Below are 22,481 nucleotides of genomic sequence, written 5' to 3' on the forward strand. Positions count from 1 at the left end.
AATTCTAACCTGCTCATTTGTCTCATTTATTACTGTGTGTGTGTGTGTGTGCGCACTTGATTTATACGTGTGTGTGTGTGTCTGACTGTGCACTTGATTTATGTGTGTGTGTGTGTGTGTGTGTGTAGATATGCCTGATCTATCTGTGTGTGTGACTGATCAGTGTGTGTGTGTGTGTGTGTTTCTGGTTCTTGGGGTCTCTTAGGGCAGTGGTTTTCAAAGTGGGGGCCGCAAGGGGGTGCCAGGGGGGCCTCAGCAAGTTGGAAGGAAAAATGAAAGCAACAAATACATTTGAAAATTTTTAAATATACTTATTACTATTAGGGTTGTTATACAATGCCGTTATAATAATGTGTCGCATATCTGAACATTATATTTTCCATGATAATGACTGGGAATAATAGTAGAGTGATATCTCTCATATAGCAGAAAGCCCGAAATATAATTTTTACACACTGTATCGCGAAGTGTTTGTGGCTAAAATAATTATTAGGATTAGCTTAATGTATTTTTACATTTGCCGTAGTATTCTCGATGGGTTTAATAACATATCACGGGGGTCCTTGGCCAGAACCTAGTGGTATTTGGGGGGCCTCGTCGTGGAAAAGTTTGGGAACCCCTGTCTTCCCCAGGTGATTTTATTTGGGTCGCCAGCATAGCCTAGTGACAATTTATGTTATGTAATAGGCCTAGCTTATAGCTTAGGAAAGCTAACAGCTTTCTTTTAGGATCTAGTTTGTTAACAGTCACGGTTTTGTCAAAACTCCTGTGCATTTTTGCATTTAGAATAGCTCTGAAACTGGGGGGTGAGCACGTCGCAGAGGGGGCGCCAGAGCGTGGATATCTCACTCGCAAAATGAAACAATATTTTAGTCGGGCGTTATTTGCTGTTTACATCGGAATAATCCACGGTGTTATGGATCCATTTGTCTGCAACGCAACATAGGCTACAAGAACATCTAGAAATACAGGAGCAGCTTACTGCTGAAGAGTGATGACTGCGTAGCATGCCAGAATATCCCCAAACTCTTGGATGTACATTAAAATGGATCTTTTTGGTAGGCTAGTCTTTTCCAACTTCCCAAGCTGCTGCTGCTCAAAATGCAACACAACCGTGTTCAAAGCAGGATGAGGACAACCTAAGGTTGTGTGTGTGTACAAAACTGAGCTAGAACATGAACATATGTAACATTGTCTCATGAGTGTAATTGAGATTGCAGAATTGTGGGAAAACTGAGGAGTCAGTGCATCACCAAGCCCTAGTAGTGGGCCAGACCAGGCGCTAGATATCTATCCAACCACTTACATATGGCACTGTAGAATGGTTATAGAAAAGTTTGAGAACCTGTGGCCTAAAACATCGACATTTTGGGCAATATTGGTGCATGGTTACATGTTAGATCTGAAGAGAATTGGGTCGCGATAGTCTGTCATTTTAAAAAAGTGGGTCCCCAGAAAAAAAGTTTGGGAAACACTGTCTTAGAGTATCACTGCAGTCTCAGGAGTGAGTCTGGCTGAATATTCTGCATCACACACACACACACGTCATGATCCCAGAGCATCACACACACACACACGTCATGATCCCAGAGCATCACACACACACACATACAAGTCATGATCCCAGAGCATCACACACATACACACACACACACACACACACACACACGTCATGATCCCAGAGCATCACACACACACACACGTCATGATCCCAGAGCATGACACACACACACACATCATAATCCCAGAGCATCAAACACACACACGTCATGATCCCAGAGCATCACACACACACACACACACACACACGTGTGCATGTGCACTATGGCCAGAGTGGACAGAGTCAGGCAGGTTAATCAATAAACGATTTGGAGTGGACAGAGTCAGGCAGGTTAATCAATCAAATCAAGTCAGGCATGTTAATCAAACAATGATTTGGAGTGGACAGAGTCAGGCATGTTAATCAATCAATGATTTGGAGTGGACAGAGTCAGACAGGTTAATCAATAAACGATTTGGTTAAAGCCAACCAATAGCAGTGTTGAGCAATACCTTTAAATGAAATACGTCAGACTATATTACTCTATAGCATTTAATCTCTGTTGTTGTGCATCTGATCTGAATACTTTTTCAAATAATAATATGTCGGGTTAGCATTTCTTAATAATGATATGTAGGGTTAGCATTTCTTAATAATAATATGTAGGGTTACCATTTCTTCTGCTCTTCCAAGCAATTAATTTCAGGAAAACATGGTTGTAGCATTTCAGACCCATTTTAAATACTCCTTTGGTGTGAAAAAAACATGAATGAACTGGGTGAATTGGTTTCTCTGCCTTGATTCAGATACACCATACAACATTACACCAACACCCCCCCCCCCCCACACACACACACACATTCATAAACTGCCACAGGTTCAACCCACACTACACAATTACACCCCCCCACCCCCCCTACACACAACAATTTCTTCAATTTCCCAGCAAATTCCACTTTTATCCTCTCAAGTTGTTCTTGTAATTCTAAATGAGTGGAAGTGACTTTTCATTTAAGATTGTACTTGAGAAATGTCCACTTTCCTCCTCTCAAGTTCTTATATGTGTAAATAAGTGGAAGTGACTTTTCATTCGAGATTGTACTCCAACTGAATTGAACTCCTTGTTCTGTTTTCACGTGTACCATTCAGCAATGGAGAATGTTTAGTTTTGTAAAGAGGAACAACAACTCAGCCTTTATTGTGTTATTTTATTGTAATTTCCAGAGAGAAAGAGATTAGTGGTGTGTGTGTGTGTGTGTGGTGTGCAGTAATGTAGTCTAGCTAGCTGTAGTGGGTCTGCTGTGTAGTCCTAGCCTGGTCACTCACGACTGGGATTCCTTAACACTTCCAACAGTTATTTCCTACTTCACCTAAACTTTACAAACTGACACTAAACAGCATTGGCTGTCAGGAAACAATGTATGAGGGCCTACCTTTGGTGAAAATAAATCTACACATTCAATAAATGTACACATTCTTACACATTCAATAAATGTACACATTCTTACACATTCAAGAAATGTTCTTACACATTCAAGAAATGTACACATTCTTACACATTCAATAAATGTACACATTCTATAGACATTCTTACACATTCAATAAATGTACACATTCTTTCACTTTCTGGACTGCAATTTGTGATGCGTGCAGGTGTTGCTACTACCGTTTACCGTAGTATATATATACTTACTTACCAAATAGCCACTATATATATATATACATACTTACTTACCAAATAGCCACTTAGTATATATATACTTACTTACCAAATAGCCACTTAGTGTATATATACTTACTTACCAAATAGCCACTTTATATATATACTTACTTACCAAATAGCCACTATATATATATACTTACTTACCAAATAGCCACTATATATATATATACATACTTACTTACCAAATAGCCACTTTATATATATACTTACTTACCAAATAGCCACTTAGTGTATATATACTTACTTACCAAATAGCCACTTTATATATATACTTACTTACCAAATAGCCACTATATATATATACTTACTTACCAAATAGCCACTATATATATACTTACTTACCAAATAGCTACTTAGTATATATATACTTACCAAATAGCTACTTAGTATATATATATATACTTACTTACCAAATAGCCACTTAGTATATATATACTTACTTACCAAATAGCCACTTAGTGTATATACTTACTTACCAAATAGCCACTTTATATACTTACTTACCAAATAGCCACTATATATATATATACTTACTTACCAAATAGCCACTTAGTATATACTTACTTACCAAAGAGCCACTATATATATATATATATATATATATATATATATATATATATATATATATACTTACTTACCAAATAGCCACTATATGTATACTTACTTACCAAATAGCCACTATATATATATACTTACTTACCAAATAGCCACTTAGTATATATATACTTACTTACCAAAGAGCCACTTAGTATATACTTACTTACCAAATAGCTACTTAGTATATATATACTTACTTACCAAATAGCTACTTAGTATATATATAAATATATACTTACTTACCAAATAGCCACTATATATATATACTTACTTACCAAATAGCCACTATATATATATATACTTACTTACCAAACAGCCACTATATATATACTTACTTACCAAATAGCTACTTAGTATATATATACTTACTTACCAAATAGCTACTTAGTATATATATATACTTACTTACCAAATAGCCACTTAGTATATATATACTACAAAGTGCCACTTAGTATATATACTTACCAAATAGCCACTATATACTTACTTACCAAAAAGCCACTATACTTACTTACCAAATAGCCACTATATATATATACACTTAAGAGCCACTATATATATATACTTACTTACCAAAGAGCCACTATATATATATATACTTACTTCAAATAGCCACTTTCCCATTTTGAAACTGCAGCGCCATCCCCTCTCGCTGCTGACTGGGCAGGTCATGCCAGGTCATTGCCAACCAATGGAAATGGTAGTGAACTATGGTGCCAACCAATGGAAACGCTAGTGAACTATGGTGCCAACCAATGGAAACGGTAGTGAACTATGGTGCCAACCAATGGAAATGGTAGTGAACTATGGTGTAGTATGTCCCTGAGAGGAGATCTTGGTAGTCGTGGCCAGGCAAGTGTTGTCCTGCGTATCACTCAGACACCACTGTCGGCCAGGTTTTTTAACTGCTAAGAGACATTATCACCCGGAGAGAAGAAATACTCTTTTCTGATTGGCTGGCGGAGTGGCTTTTAATTCTGAATCCCCCCTCCGCTGCGGAGTTCTTTGCCCCTCGCCCTCGTCCATTAATTCCGTATAACAGGACACCTCGGCGGCCGTTATCCCTTAAAGTAGAGGCCTACTGCATACCTGATTAAGTTTGGGTGATGCTCTAGACTAGGCCTACTGCCTACCTGATTACGTTTGGGTGCTGCTGAGCTATAGACTGATTTGAGTTTGGGTGCTGATATACTGATTTGAGTTTGGGTGCTGAGCCAAAGACTTCAAGGTCGTTCTGTTTTCCATCAAGCGATAATCCATCCATTTGGAACTGGCAAAAGGTAATCATTTGCACATTAGCATAAAACCAGCAAAATGGTGTAGGCTATCTTCTATCCTCCTGGGAACCAAGAAAAAAAGTGTCCTCCAATTTCATTTTTGATGTGATTTTTTACATTTTATAGCATGTCCACTGTGGTGGACGAAAGGACAGTTTTAGTATGACAAGGTAACCACAAAAATAGATAAAAATTAACAAATCATGCTTGTAGTGGTATTAAACAAAGGGTAAACAATCAAATCTTGGGGAAAAGGCTTGTTATATATTCATCCTACACAGAATTCTCTACATTTCCCAAAAAATCCTAGGATTTTGGACAGAAACAGCAATCATACATCCTGATGAAATAAACAGCAGCTGACAGATTGGACAGAAACAGCAATTATACATCCTGAATTACACAACAGCTGAGGTTGATTATATTTGATGAGTGTGATGAGGGTTCGGATGTTGGAGCCCGTCAATGTAGGTCCTAAGCAAAGGTCATAAAAGAGCCATGGTAAAATCACACACACACACACACACACTGGAGCTGTTTCAACATGAGTGGCTCTCAGTCGCGTGTGCGTCCATGGCTGAACCATACACACACACACTCACACTCACACATGATGAGAGTCTGCCACTGCCAGCGGAATTCCCTTGAAGCGAGAGGACGGTGGAGGCATTGCGCCAGGGGCCGGGCAGACATCAGATGCGCGCGCTGCATAAGCAAGGCTACACACTCATCGAGTTACATCACGTTTCACAAATGAAGTGAAAACACAATACCTTTGGTAGAGGCATGCAGAGGTGGGTGAAACAAATAGACACTATCAATAAGAGAACATCATTTTTTTGTATTGAAATGATGCATGGTATTTGGTGTGGTTATTCTAGAGGGCAGTGACGTCTTTCATTGAAGCGCTCTGCAGTCTTTCCCGCGTTATGCGACACGTCCCGGTGTTCCATTTCTCCACCCACCAATCGGCTCACATAGACACAGGACCCGCCCCCAGGCTACGTCGCCTGTCAGTCTCCGTTAGGCCCCGCCCCTCCCTGCCTTTTACACAAACAGCAGTAGCGCTCGAGAGAGTAAATAGAGAAAGCCCCAAGATGGCGGAGTCAGTGAGCTTCATTCACTTTGGTGCAGCGAATAAAACCCCGCTGTCCAAACCTAAAGAGCCGAAAGCCACGACGGAAAATCGACCGCAGTGTTCACGCGACCATCACCCTCCACCAGCGAAGAAAGTGCGAAACGATGAGAAAAGCCTGAAACCCAAGAAACTGAACGGAGAAGGCGGGGGAGGCGGCGGCATAGCGGAGCGGCAGCACCAGAAGCAGAGTTATGGCAGTCCGACAACATGGAGCTTCAGTCCCATCAAGTCGAGCAACCCTACGGCGCCAGCCCAACCGCCCCTTCACAAAGTGTTCAAGCAGAGCGCATTCCTCGCCTCTCCACCCAAGCCCAAAAAGCTCAAGGAAAAACGGGAGAAAGAGAAGGAGAAGAAAAAACATAAGCTACCCGCGGAAAATAACGTCAGCAGCTTGCTCGTCTCTGGACCGAAGAAGGAAAACGGAGAGGTGAAGTTGGTACAGAAAGGTAAGACGAATGTCAGAGGATTTAGCTATAGCTAGTTAGCTTAGCCCTTCGCCTTAACTTGTTTACTTGTAACTTGTTAACCTCCGCTGTAGTGTGTCAACAAACAAACTTACCAGTAGTTTGCTTGTTATGTAGGTGCATCTTTTCGATAGTTGGTGGCTTTGCGCTTGAGCTCTACTCTTGCTTGGGGTTTTAATGTGCGTTAGCTTGCTAACGTAGAACAGGCCAGCTACCGTTGAGCTAACACTAGCGAACTAGCCACCAGTTTGCTACTCGGAGCGGACTAGACACGCATGTGGGCCCAAGAAGTGTGTGCGTGTTGTTGCAATGTGGCTGGACCTGTGATATATTTCGATGGCTTGTTGCAAAAATAACGTATGCTGGGAGTATTCTTCACCCTTGTTTACATTGTGTTAATGCTCGTGATCGCAACTTTCGGTTAGATGTGGGGCGATTGGCCCCATTTGGAGCGCGTTTGTTACTCAACCGAGTTTTAAATCGCCTTCTTGAGCTCGTGTGCTTAATGGCTGCGGATGTACTCGTGTTGAACCTGCGGTTATATCAAAAGCTCCGCCGTTATATGGCGTATTACACTTCCATGAATTGTCCCCGCCAGGTATTTTGGTGCAATTTCTGGCCACTGTAGCATAAAAGACTGATTTTGGAAACATATGTTACAATTTGACGCGCGCTGAAAAGACACATAGTTTCCATTTCGCCAACACGAGTGTTCTAGAGTGGAATTCCTGGTAAGCTGGCGCGCATACGCGTGCCTGTCATTATCCCCGGCCCTCTTAACGGGATGTTCAGTAACATTGGTGAATGTGGCAGATCCGCGCGGCGTCGTTGTGCCCTGGGTGGCAGCAGCCACGGCCCACGCACGCACGCGGTGTTCCAGTGTTGGCTATAAACAATCGCCCGCCATTAAGTGCTGTTTTCGCACCACGCCCCCAGAACAGGACTGGAGGAGCGCGAGCTCTTCACTCTCTTCTGCTCCGCGCCACGCATACGGCCCGGTTCTCATTCCAGTGCTGTTGGCGCTCATTTTACACACCTTCACGTGGAAGGACACACACCCCTTTTCTCTCAGCAGCACATGCTGTATGTACTCTTCTACAGTTTTGTTGAGTGTGTGTGTGTGTGTGTGTGTGTGTGGTCGGTGTTGTAACACCCCATTAACCTCGTTGGCGTCTGATACCCAGAGCGGAGATGGCGATGCCCACTCGGGCGATGCCCACTCTGGTGATGATGTTGGTCAGCCTGATTGGACATTAATGAGTGAGCTTCCTTTTCACACTCAGCGGGTCATCATTTTGCCTTGACCAGAAGAAACACACACACACACACTTATAACATCAACACACACACAGGCCTGTACACACACACTGAACACACACACACACACCTGTAAACACACACACGCACTCTTGTGAACACACACTCACCTGTAAACACACATGCCTGTAAACATACACTGAACACACACACACGCATGCCTGTGAACACACACTGAACACACACACACGCACGCCTGTAAACACACGCACGCCTGTAAACACACACGCACGCCTGTAAATACATGCACGCCTGTAAACACACACTAAACACACATGCATGTAAACACACACACACACACCTATAAACACACGCATGCACGCCTGTAAACACACACACGCACGCCTGTAAACACACACTAAACACACACATATGCACCTGTAAACACACACTGAACACACACACACACATGCGCATGTAAACACACACACACACACACACACACTGACCACACAAGCCTGTAAACACACACTGACCACACACTAGGGGTGTAACGGTACACAGAAGTCACGGTTCGGTTCATACCTCGGTTCGGACATCACGGTTCGGTACGAGTTCGGTACAATGGAGGGAAAAGCAAAACAAAAATGCTAAAAGCATTTTTTTTTGTATTGCGCATGTCTCAGGCTGTACCACCTAGTGTCATACAGTCTCTTCCCTGAGCTATCTGCAACAGCCTGAAGTGTGTAAGATGTAGGCTAAACAGTACAATAAGTACCCAGACTCGTGTAACTTGTAAACAAAATAAGACAATCAGCTATAAAACTGAAAATAGGCCTACAGCATCTCTTATTTCTGAAAGTGCACATTAGATAGAATAGAATAATCATTTTTAAAAATCCACTTAAGCAAGACCTTCAACATCTGTGTTTAGTTGTATATGGAAGGGTCTACAGTTTGTCTCAATATTTTTCAGTGTGTGTAAAGTAATAATCTAGCCTACTAACTGTGAAAATATCACACTATTTTGCCTTCTTTTAAAAAACGAAATTGCTCCTTTCATTTCATAAACAGACTACAGCTAGAAGTCACGTGACTTTGCCCTTCCACGTTAACTCACCGTAGCATGGTTTGTTTATTAGCCTGGTTAGCGTTGACACTTTCTGTTACTGTCCATGCACTTAACACTACCAGCTCCTCATGTGAAGTTACAAGTTACCCCAACATAAAGGTAATTACCAAGCGATTTACATAGCTTTCTGTCATTACGAAATAATTTAATTTAAGCCATAGGTTTTGGCCCTATTTGTATGTGTATCCAAAGGCTTGTGAAGCCAGGGGAAGTTTTTTTTCTTCTCGTTTCAGTGATTGGTAGCCTATCATCTGGGTGTTGGCTTTGAATATGTGTAGCATGTTATATTTCCACTCACATACCCAACAACTGCTGAACAACGCCGACACACAGTTTCATCTTATCCACCACTCTCTCGCTCGCCTGTAACTGAAGTTCTCAAACTTGCGATCTTAAAGAGACCAGTTAGATCCTCTAACTCTTGTGGGTCGCCACCTTCGTGCTGCTATCTCTGACTGACGGACTCAACCGACTACTTGACAAAAAAAAAAAACATAGGCGCCAATCAGAGTTTCAGAGCTAAGGCGAGGCTACAGATTAGCGTTAGGTGTCGCTAAAGAACTCCCGTAACTCTCGTACGGTAGGCTAATCCGCACACAAATTTTATGTATTTTTATACCGCGTATTCTCCGTGTAAATTCATGCACCGAACCGTGACGCCCGTACCGTTTCGGTTCAATACGAATACATGAACCGTTACACCCCTACCACACACACACCTGTAAACACACACACGACTGTAAAACACAGTGAACACACACAACTGTAAAACACACTGAACACACACGCCTGGAAACACACACACACACACACCTGTAAACACATACACGCACACACACACCTGTAAACACACACACGCCTGTAAAACACACACCTCTACACACACACACACACACACACACACACCTGTAAACACACTGAACTCACACACCTGTAAACACCCAATGAACACACACACAAACACACACTGAACTCACACACCTGTAAACACGCACTGAACACACACACCCCTGTAAACACATACACACACTCACACACACACACACACACACACACCTGTAAACACGCTGAACACACACACCCCTATAAACACACACACACCCCTTTAAGGTGATTTATCAGCCGGCAGCTTAGGACGAGGGTCAAGGGAAATGTATCATTCCGATACAATACCTGCCATAAATATCTCCATACTCGATACTGAATATCAATACCTGCCATAAATATCTCCGTACTCGATACTGAATATCAATACCTGCCATAAATATCTCCATACTCGGTACTGAATCGATACCACGTTGAAATCCTCAAATATCTGGAAAAGACAGGACGCAGACCTCATCTCAAATATCTGGAAAAGAGAGAACGCAGACCTCATTTGTGTTAAATTTGGTGCACTTTGGTGGTGTGCCGGTCAATTCTGGGTTCTAAACGTTTTACTTATTATTATAAACTCTGGGTTCTAAATGTATTACTTATTATTATAAACTTCCTCCAGGTTCATTATTTTTATAATCAGTAAAATAGTAGTTTGTGTGTGATTAAGTCCTTTATTGTTTGTTATAGTTCTTTTACATTGTGTGTTTTGACAATAGATGAACTTTAAAAAGCCAAATTAGGCTAGATGAAGGTCAGTGTTCAAATTACTGTTGCATGCAAATCATTAAATTCTATGCGACGGGCCTAATCACTAAATTCTATGCGAAGGGCCTAATCACTAAATTCTATGCGAAGGGCCTAATCACTAAATTCTATGCGAAGGGCCTAATCACTAAATTCTATAATTCTATGCGAAGGGCCTAATCACTAAATTCTATGTGAAGGGCCTAATCACTAAATTCTATAATTCTATGCGAAGGGCCTAATCACTAAGTTCTATGCGAAGGGCCTAATCACTAAGTTCTATGCGAAGGGCCGAATCTTTAGGCCAGGGGTCAGCAAGAAACTTTGCCAGTGGGCCAGTAGCAGGCTATAGTACTCGTGTATATATAACCAGTAACTTGTATATAACCAGTGTTTGTTTTTCATGGCCAATAGACGGCAGGCTGCAGGCCAGAGCAGGCTATGGTACTCATATAAAAATACGGTAACTCGTGTATATATCCAGTATTTTTCATGGTGGGCTGCAGGCTATAGTACTCTATATACTGTGGGCTTTAATGAGCATATTTTGGGTAGCCTATCCTACATCTAGGAAATAATTATTGTACAAATTGCAATCTACATGCCATGACAAACATTACAGATACTGTCCGAATATTAAATAGATCGTTTGCAAGTTATGGTAAAGTTATAGTAGCATGTCTCGTCAAAATTCACTGTTGAAGGAAGGTTTGCTTTATCCCAGAACAAACCACACACGGTTCACTTAGGCTATAGGCCTAGCTGAGGAGATGAGCTTGGCACTGATCATATTATGGTGTTTTCTATAGTCTATTCGTTAACCTGTCGTAAACAGGCTATAGAGAACACCATTAAACAGGCTATAGAGAACACCATTAAACAGGCTATAGAGAACACCATTAAACAGGCTATAGAGAACACCATTAAACAGGCTATAGAGAACACCATTAAACAGGCTATAGAGAACACCATTAAACAGGCTATAGAACACCATTAAACAGGCTAACAGGCTATAGAGAACACCATTAAACAGGCTATAGAGAACACCATTAAACAGGCTATAGAGAACACCATTAAACAGGCTATATAAAACCCTATTAAATATGTTGGGATATGTCTGTGAGGTGCTTAGTCAAGTTCTATGTGAAGCCTAATTCCTTTGAATGCCTCTGAAACGTATTTTACAGACGGGCCTCGGTGTACCTGTTGGCTTGCCTTCACTATCCGTGATTTATCCGAAAAGTTCCAGATTTCATTACGACCTTTTGTTTTATCCACAAGCCGAGGACTGTCGGCAAAGAACTTGTGTTGACGTTGGCTGCGCACTCACTCACTCAGAGCTGCCTGCTTGACACGCCCACTTGCCTAGATGCGAGCATGGAGAGTGGGAGCAGTCCACACACACACAGAACGTCTTTATTTGAATAAAGTATCGACACTAAAAACGTTGGATCGTATAGTTTTTTGTGAGGGCATCGTGATATCTTTCTAGTATTGGTACACCGTGCGACACTAGATGAGGGAGCTTCCCTTATCTGTAACGTTTATTAGTGTTTGTGCTAAAACTGATCTGTAATCAGATGATTATTAGTCGTCAGCTTAGGACGAGGGAGCTTCCCTTATCTAAACACACACATATGGCAAACATGGCCTGGAAAGGATGAACATTCATTCTGGATACAAGACTGCTAACAGTTAGCCTACTGGAGTTATCTCTCTCTCTCTCTCTCTGTGTGAGAGAGGCCCTGGATTCTGAATAGTCTTAAGCTTTGTGGAGTGAGACACAGCAGCTCAAGTGTGTGTGTGTGCACACCAGTGACTCGTCTTCAGACCAGGCCTGGATTCTCCGAAGATTCAGGGTAAGAGATGGAGACGCCAAATTAGCTCTGAAATGAAAGGCTTTCAGAAACCGTAGGTCTGTGTGTGATGACTGAAGACTGCTAGTAATTGCTATCTTGCAATACACACACACACTGAATCTGGACTGCTCTCTTGGTCTCTCTCTTACACACACACACACACACACACACACTAAGGTTAAACAATAGATCTATTTTGTGTGTGTGTGTCCTGTGAGTTCATCATGCTTACCACAAAAAGTCCAGAGAAAATGGTTAGCATTAGACTAGCCAAGTCCAGTAAAAAAACTAGACTTTCAAACCGTTGCAATAGTCAGCTGTGAGCATGAGTCATCTGATTGTTGTAGTTCGGTGCCAATTACATGCTGGAAAGTCCCCATACTTTAAGCCCTCGTCCTCCCTTTGGAGTACTGAGCTGTTTCTAGATTTTCATATTGCTAAGCCCTTGTCCTCGCGTTAGAGAACTGAGCTGTTTCTAGATTTTCATATTGCTAAGCCCTCGTCCTCCCGTTGGAATACTGAGCTGTTTCTAGATTTTCATATTGCTAAGCCCTCGTCCTCGCTTTGGAGTACTGAGCTGTTTCTAGATTTTCATATTGCTAAGCCCTCGTCCTCGCGTTGGAATACTGAGCTGTTTCTAGATTTTCATATTGCTAAGCCCTCATCCTTTTCATATTGCTAAGCCCTCGTCCTCGCATTAGAGTACTGAGCTGTTTCTAGATTTTCATATTGCTAAGCCCTGATCCTCGCGTTAGAGTACTGAGCTGTTTCTAGATTTTCATATCTTGAAACCCTCATCCTCTTGTTAAAGATATTGATAACTAGAAACGGCTCTGTACTCTAACCCCTCGTCCTAGAGCTGTTTCTAGATGTTTACATCTCTAAGCCCTCATCTTAGAGCTGTTTCTAGATGTTTATATCCCTAAGACCTCCTCTTTGCAATAAAAAGCTGTTTCTGCTATATTTTTTACAGCAGATATTTTTTAAAATCATTAAGGCCTAACATGCAGTCGGGGCATTTATTTCACTGACACACACACACACACACACACAAAAACAGAGACACAGACACACGACACTCTATAACAGGGGTTCCCAAAGTGGGGGTCGCGGGACGGCGAGGGGTGGGTCGCAAAATGATTTCCATAAATCAAATAAATTTGGAAAAAAAAAAAATTCTGAAAAATTCTGACTGGATAAGATCACCATTCACTGTAACCACCGCAAGTCATCTGTCAGCCGGCATGGAGGACGCACTGGTTGAGCTGTCATGTGACCGCACTTTAAAGACAGATTTTAATTCCAAGACGCTTGCTGAGTTCTGGATTTCAGTCGAGAGGGAATATCCATAGCTATCCAAGGCCGCGATGGACGTACTGACGCCGTTCTTTGCACTGACATATATTAAAAACAAATACAGATCGCGTCTAAATGTGGAGGATGATCTCCGGTTGGCCATCTCCACAATTAAACCAAGAATGGACTTGCTGTGTTCCGCGCATAGCGCGCATCCATCTCATTAGATGAGATTAACGCTGAAACGTAGTTGCCAAAATGTAAATTTGCGCAGCAACAATGTACATATGTTTACAACAGTTTGTGGATATTACCCTGACTGAGATATTCTTCTGTTAAAGCAACACCAAAGAATTTTTTGTACATTAAAATACTGTTTCCAAAATCATCAACTCGTAACAGGGTGAACGGGACTTCTGCATTCTCTTCGCGACCCTCTATCGGCTATAACCGCACTATGCAAGTTTGCCAGATCGGGTAGCGGATCTGTAGTTCGATGGAATGAGACATAAGAAACTACAAATTTGACTTGCTTCTGATGTCGCAATACATTATACTTTCATAAAATCATGCAACGTACTCTACCTTGTCTGTAGACATCGTTATTTCCAAAGCCAGTGCTGGATAAACAAGCGTGCGTGCGTGCGACAGGAAAAGTGCTTTGGTGTTGCTTTAAAATGGAAATTAGTTTGCACATGACAGCAATAATGTGCACTCATGGATATTATTTTTTGACTAAGGTATTCTGCTTTTATCATATAGTAAAGTTCTATATGTAAAATCATAACAGGCTGCTCTGTTCTTTTGTGTTGTCGTTAAGCCCGTGTTTGGATAAGCCTAGTGCGTATGGCCGGTGCCCACATTTTATTTTATTTTTTGAGTCACATCCAGGGATAGTGGGGGTCGCCAGTCTCTGGCACGGTTATTTTGGGGGTCGCGGGTTGAAAAGTTTGGGAACACCTGCTCTATAATACTGTCACAATATTTTGCCACCTCTATCACACACACACACACACACACATCTAGTTTTGTGCTGCTTAAAGGAAGGGTAGGCAATGTGCGGCTTAAAGGAAGGGTAGGCAACTCTGCTCAAAGGAAGGGTAGGCAACTCTGCTCAAAGGAAGGGTAGGCAACGCTGCTCAAAGGAAGGGTAGGCAACGCTGTAGGCAACGCTGCTTAAAGGAAGGGTAGGCAACGCAACGCTGCTTAAAGGAAGGGTATGCAACGCTGCTTAAAGGAAGGGTAGGCAATGTGCTGCTTAAAGGAAGGGTAGGCAACGCTGCTTAAAGGAAGGGTAGGCAACACTGCTTAAAGGACTCAACACAGCTCTGGCTGACTCCTCCCCTCCGTGCGCTCCAGTGTTTTGTTATTGTTTGGGGACAAAAGTTTGCAACTAATCGACTAACAACTGACTAATCGACTAACGACTGACTAATCGACTAGCGACTGACTAATCGACTAGCGACTGACTAATCGACTAACGACTGACTAATCGACTAGCGACTGACTAATCGACAAACGACTGACTAATCGACTAGCGACTAACTAATCGACTAACGACTAACTCCTCAAGCAGCCCTTGGCATCTCCAAAAGTCAGATATTTTCCTTCAGAATCGGTAAACAACAGATCTAGGACTTCATCACTAGTGATTGTTTTATTCATCATTTGGTGTATTTCTTGTACAAAACGATAGACAGAAGCGCTTCCGCGTCAATACAAACAAATGCACTTATTCTTCCCGTTTTGTTATGTTTTATTTTACTACTTCCTCTGCACTTTAAGAAGTGATATTGGGCTTGTATCGAAGCTCTGGATGTCTGCCATCTAGTGTTAGAGAGTACAAATGAGATTTGACACCGTACTTGGATCGATCGTCTGTTGTAATCAGTGTTGCTGTTTGTCGCAATTTTGCGACTTTGACGCTTAGAGGGTTAATGCAATACTGTCCTGTGCTGACTAAGGCCTTATTACAGAACTGTTGTCCTGTGGTCACTAGTCTTATATACAGAACTGTTGTCCTGTGGTCACTAGTTGACTAGTGTGTATTGGTCTGGTCGTGTGTGTGTTTGTCTTCTCTGCTCATGTGTGTGTGTGTGTTGTGTTCTTTCCTCAGAGCACATCAACAAGGAAAAGCTGAAGGATCGAGACCGGGAGCGAGAGCGGGAAAAAAAGAAAGAAATGCATAAAGAGAAAGAAACGCATAAAGATCTGCACAAGGAAACGCATAAGGAAAAAGATCTGCATAAAGAAATATATAAAGACCTGCATAAGGAGAAGAAGGAGGAGAAAGACCTGCATAAGGAGAAGAAGGAGGAGAAAGACCTGCATAAGGAGAAGAAGGAGGAGAAAGACCTGCATAAGGAGAAGAAGGAGGAGAAAGACCTGCATAAGGAGAAGAAGGAGGAAAAAGACCTGCATAAGGAGAAGAAGGAGGAAAAAGACCTGCATAAGGAGAAGAAGGAGGAGAAAGACCTGCATAAGGAGAAGAAGGAGGAGAAAGACCTGCATAAGGACGAGAAGAAGGAGAAAGACTTGCATAAAGAGAGGGAGAAGGAGAGGGAGAAGAAGAAACTCAAACTGTCCAACGTGATAAAGAGGGAGAACGGGGAGGTCAAACTGCTCCATAAAGGTATGACATCACGTGACATCACAGGGAGGTCAAACTGCTCCACAAAGGCATGATATCATATGACATCATAGGGAGGTCAAACCTAGCGTTCATGGGCATCGGAAAAACCTGTTCCCCAGTGCAAACGTCATCATTCCGCGTCATTCACGTCATGTAATGCGTGAGTTAGAGGTCGGAAACTGGGGCTAGATCGATCTTGCCAACAGAGTTGCCCAGTTAGGCGCTCGTCATCACTTTTGTCGTCACGTTGTAGTTAGTTTGTAGTCCATGTGGCCCTTTCATGTCCAACAGGTTTAATGGGAACTTGGGAATTTGCCCTTTTTGTCGTTTTTGTCACTTGAAAGCTGCATATCTTTCTTTCACAAGCGTCTTGCACTATATTTTAAGCATACAGTTGTTTATTTAGGATTAGTGAGTGTATGTTTTAACCTTTGTTGTGGCATCCGTGTTTGTCACACATTCCGACGGCAAAGCACATGTGGGTAAAACAAAGTAGCCACGGGGGCGGTCCTTGTCATTCCCATGTGCCATGAATGCACCAAAACTGCTCCATAAAGGTATGACTTCACAGGGAGGTCAAACTGCTCCATAAAGGTATGACATCACAGGGAGGTCAAACTGCTCCATAAAGGTATGACATCACAGGGAGGTCAAATGGTGCATTCATGGCACTTGGGAATGACAAGGACCTCCCCCGTGATTACTTTGTTTTTCCCACAGCAAGTGTCACGGTATTTCTAAAAGTGTGTTCAATATGTTCAGAAAGCACTGTTAGGCCTACACAAGCTGAAATAGTTTCAAAAAGTGTCCCGTTCACTTCTTTCTTCATGTTTAATTGGCTATGTACTTATAGCTTAACTTACCCTACCATAACTTGGAGTTTGCTATTTCTGTTATTTGGAATGGATGCAATGAGAGAGACCAAAGTAAGCATTCAAAATAAAACTTTAGGCTACTGTGTTTTCCTGATAACGTGAGTGGAATGGATTTAATGTGGACGCGAACATAAAGAGTGGCTACATGATACAGTGCACATTTAGCGTTAAAAAAGTTCCGCCTTTTAAAATCAGGTATAGCTTAATCTGAATCGTAGTTAAAACCATAAATTAAACAACAGGATCAGTAGGGTACCAGTTTTGTTTCATTGTACCAGGCCTACTGGATGTCAAAAGCAGGCTCGGATGAAGCTGGGAAGGATTAAACACACGGTTTCCACACCGCAGTAATCAACCGTGATAATCATGATATTTGAAATGAAAACGGTAATTGTTATCGTCAACATTTTTATCGCGGTTTACCATTATACCGGTAATCGTTACATCTCTAGACACCACAGTAAAACGTCATAAGAACATCTTGAACAAATTAGAACATCTCAACTAGGGGTCGACCAATTATCGGCCTGCCTGATTATTAGGGCCGATATTTAGCATTTTTATAATAATCTGTATCGGTCATTTTTTCCACCGATAAGACAATATTGAAATGGATAAATAATGAAACGCGCTACTTTGTCTGTAAAGCGTCTCTCACTCCCTGCATTTGCTACTCTGTGGTCAAGAGCATTGTCCACTACACTGTCTGATTTGTTAGTTAGCACGAATGCAGCCAATCAGGATCGAAGACTGAACACAGAGAAAGTTTAGGATTCTCACTGAGGCAGACTGTAGACTGGACTTCAGCTGTACGGAGCTATTTTTCGAAAGTAAGGAAGGTAGCCTACATTGCTGAAGTTGCAATGAATCACAATCATCTACATTGAAGTTACAAAAACACCGCTTTGTAAGCTATTGTCTCTTTAATCCGGATCAATAAGTAAAGCACCCACTTCCTTCATTTAGCGAATTCCCGATTGATGCACGTTAGTGATATGCTGTTTAGGCTACTAGTTAGCCTACAAACCCGGGTGCTGCGTGTCGGGAGTCCTAAATTATGCGATAGCGAACGTCATAAAGTCTAATTGCTCCTTTTTGAAACGGACTGATAAAAGACTACATGCACCCAGGGCCGGCTGTAATTTAATCCGACCTGAACTAAATCACGTCCCGAGTTGGCCATTAATGTGCCTTTTAGACTCTCAAAAGTGTAGCTTATAGCATATGGACACAAATTGCATGCTTAAGTAGCCTACGAACTATTTTAAAACTATATGTTAAACTATTCAACCCTAACACTTGCCATTACACATGCACCTCTTCCTCTCCCGTGCACTCACACACACGATGGAAAAGCATCCTCTTTGTGACCGGTCCCTTAACAAGCACATAGCCCATTATGTAGGCCTACTCTATGAAAATAATTGCTATCACTCAGCTCTTGGATTAACATGATACACAGGATATACACTTGCAAGTGATGCAAGTTGATAGACAATTGTGTATCAAAAGAAGAAAGAAAAGTTTGCATAATTAAATGCTTTTGAAATTTTTGCAGCATATCGCCTTTACTATTTTTTCTCACAACTGACATATCAGTTTTACATATCGGTTATCGGCCTGCTGTTTTGGTAATAATGGATATCGGTATTGGCCCTTATCAAAAACCAAAAACCATATCGGTCGATCCCTAATCTCAATGCTGCTTTAACTTGGTGCGAAGTTCTGGAAGAACTGTGCCCAGATCTCCCCCATCCCGTCTCCCCTCTAGTCTAGCGGTGACTGTGTCGAAGAATTGGAACTGTTTGTGGTCTATATAACCTGCATTAGAACGAGGTTTGCAATGGTGCGCCTGAAGGCTCTGGTTGAAGACAGTCAGTGACGTCACAATATGCAAATTTGTTTAAATTCATACCTACGTAATCACCACAACCAAAATGTTACTTTTTTTTTAAACTTTGAATCTTGAAAAGAAATGGAGCTACCTACCAACCCGTTTCTGTTTTAAACTTTGAATCTTGAAAAGAAATACAGCTACCTACCAACCCGTTTCTGTTTAAAACTTTGAATCTCTTGAAAAGAAATAGAGCTACCTACCAACCCGTTTCTGTTTTGGCGGTCATTGCAAACTAAATATTTATACTAAGGATGTCCTGAGGGATGGATATATGCCGTGTGTGTGAGTGTTTGCGATTATGTGTGTGCGTATGAAGTGTGTGTGTGTGTGTGTGTGTGTGTGTTGAGTGGGATGTCACTATTTGTGATGGATGTCTGTGTTCGTATGAGGGTTAGGGGTGTGTGTGTGTGTGAGGTATGGATATATGTGGTGCGTGTGTTTATTACCCTGTTTTCTTCACAGCCTGAGTACACATGTACAGCGCTGAGTAAAAGTGTGTGTGTGTGTGTGTGTGTGTGTGTGTGTGTGTGTGTGTGTGTGTGTGTGTGTGTGTAATATGTTCTGCTGCTCCTACAATGAGTGCTACAATGGATGGCTACTCACACACACTCTCACACACTCACTCACACACTCCGGCAGTAAGAACATCTGAACACAAGTAATCCGCACGGTACACTTCGGATAGCAATGTTTACAGACGCATTCTAAAAACAAATGTAAACACACCCTTTTATGTTAATGTGCATACCGGATTAGTTCTGTGTGTGTGTGTGTGGAGGTTAGCACTGGGACAGCTGTGTGTGTGTGCGTGCATGCTTCCTAGCTGGAAGAGAAAAGCGCTTCGGACTTGTAACCGGAGGGTTGCCGGTTCGAACCCCGACCAGTAGGAACGGCTGAAGTGCCCTTGAGCAAGGCACCTATAACCCCTCACTGCTCCCCGAGCGCCGCTGTTGTTGCAGGCAGCTCACTTGCGCCGGGATTAGTGTGTGCTTCACCTCACTGTGTGTTCGCTGTGTGTGTGTTTCACTAATTCACGGATTGGGATAAATGCAGAGACCAAATTTCCCTCACGGGATCAAAAGAGTATGTGTGTATATATATATATATATATATATATATATATATATATATATATATATATATATATATATATATATGCTATAGAGGTGTGTGTGTGATCACGTGGTTCAGCAGTCAATCCAGCCAATCAGCAGGCAAAGCTGAGACGGAACACTCTCCAGTCTCCTTTATCACTTTCTTCCTCCCTTTCTTTCTCTCTCTCATCCCTCTCTCCCTCTCTTTCTCTCTCTCATCCCTCTCTCCCTCTCTTTCTCTCTCATCCCTCTCTTTCTCTCTCTCATCCCTCTCTTTCTCTCTCTCATCCCTCTCTCTCCCTCTCTCTCTCTCTCTCTCATCCCTCTCTTTCTCTCTCTCATCTCCCTCTCTCTCTCTCTCTCTCTCTCTCATCCCTCTCTCCCTCTCTTTCTCTCTCTCTCTCTCATCCCCCTCTCTCTCCCTCTCTTTCTCTCTCTCATCCCCCTCTCTCTCCCTCCATATGATTGTGTGTCTGGACAGGATGGTGAGCTCTAAGCTATTAATACCTGCTGATGTCCCATATCTGCGTGTGTGTGTGTGTGTGTTTGTGTTAATTGATCAGTGCTGACCGTTGCTGATGAGCCTTTTCATAGCACTAATCCTTCCTCTTCTTCCTTCACACTCATCTCTCTCCTCTCATCTCCTCCTCCTCCCCTCTCCTCCCCCTCTCCTCTCCTCTTTCCCCTCTCCTCTCCTCTCCTCTCATCTCATCTCCTCCTCCTCTCCTCCCCCTCTCCTCTCCTCTTTCCCCTCTCCTCTCCTCTTTCCCCTCTCCTCTCCTCTTTCTCCTCTCATCTCCTCCTCCTCCCCTCTCCTCCCCCTCTCCTCTCCTCTTTCCCCTCCTCTCCTCTCCTCTCCTCTCCTCTCCTCTCCTCTCCTCTCCTCTCCTCTCCTCTCCTCTCCTCTCCTCTCCTCTCCTCTCCTCTCCTCTCCTCTCCTTGACCGAGAGAGGGAGAATGGGGGAGAGAAGGAGAGATGATGAGAGGTTATATAGTCAAAGAGGTAAAATGATCAGGACTTAATCTGGCATCACTCTAACAGATCAATTACACACACAGTGTTTCCCATACATTGACTAATCTGTGGCGGGGCGCCACAAAATCAAAATCGGCCGCCACAGATTAATATTCTATGTTTAATTGAATTTAAATTAAATTAGATATAAGATCAAATCCTTGCATTGCCATTGAGCTGTGCTTTTTACGCACGCAGCCTTTCCTTGCCCCGCCCCGCTCTCTCTCGTAGCCCACTGCCCCTCCTCTGCATGTGCATTTAACAAAATATTCAAGATTGTTGAAGGATTGTTGTTGCCACATAGAAGCATTGCATAGAAGACGTCTGGCTAAATTGCTATTAAATCCGCTTAGCATCGTGACCATGCTGCGCAAATTTGTTCAAAACTGCTGCATTGAAGTTAACTCTGCTAAGGTCTTATCACAACATAGTAGGCTACATTGAAGAGACTAAACTTAAAGTTAAGTTATGAAATCAAGCAGTATCTCAAAGCTAACGTTAGAATACTGTTTGGATGTCGAATTTAGCATGCTTAGCCTACTTACAGCTGCTTGTCAATTTCGTTGAAGGGCTCATTTTATTGACTCTGACACTGAATGTTTGCAAAATCCCGATGTAAATGGAAAAGTGTTTTCCAAAATTCAAAAGTGCTTGTCCCAAGGAGAAGTAGGAACCTTTATTTTAACTTTGTAGAAAACGTTATGAATTGCATCCACACATCAGCAGCCTTTTAACGTTAACTGTGTTAATCATGAACATCTTAGTGACAGGCACTCAAAGTTTATACACTACCAAGACGATCTTAATAACCCCCCCACCCGTTGTCCAAGTCACCTACCGCCACAAATTGAATCCAATTCTGTGGGAAACACTGCACACACACTCACTCACTCACTCACTCACTCACTCACTCACTCACTCACTCACTCACTCATCACCCACTCATACAAATACAGTGTAGCGTATCCAGTGTTTCCTCTAGGATTTTTTAAAGCAGTGGGGGCAGGCCTGTGCCCCAGCCCCCGCGGTCCCACGGAACTGACAACTGACACTTCGCTGCAA

General features: G+C 42.4%; 1 protein-coding gene across 1 annotated transcript in view; it reads left to right on the forward strand.

Annotated features, from left to right (window-relative positions):
- Window positions 1-6,154: 6,154 nt before the first annotated feature.
- The window catches only part of LOC143135866 (uncharacterized), a 40,173-nt gene continuing 23,846 nt past the window's right edge, over window positions 6,155-22,481 (forward strand). The window contains exons 1-2 of the mRNA XM_076296192.1: window positions 6,155-6,721; window positions 16,023-16,538. Coding sequence (XP_076152307.1) covers window positions 6,235-6,721; window positions 16,023-16,538 — 1,003 coding nt within the window. The 5' untranslated portion in view covers window positions 6,155-6,234. The remainder of the gene's footprint in view (window positions 6,722-16,022; window positions 16,539-22,481) is intronic.

This window comes from Alosa pseudoharengus, unplaced genomic scaffold (assembly GCF_046254945.1).
Source record: "Alosa pseudoharengus isolate Yale_2024_CS ecotype anadromous, Long Island Sound unplaced genomic scaffold, YU_APseudo_1.1 YU_APseudo_1.1_scf_20, whole genome shotgun sequence".
Taxonomy (NCBI): Eukaryota; Metazoa; Chordata; class Actinopteri; order Clupeiformes; family Clupeidae; genus Alosa; species Alosa pseudoharengus.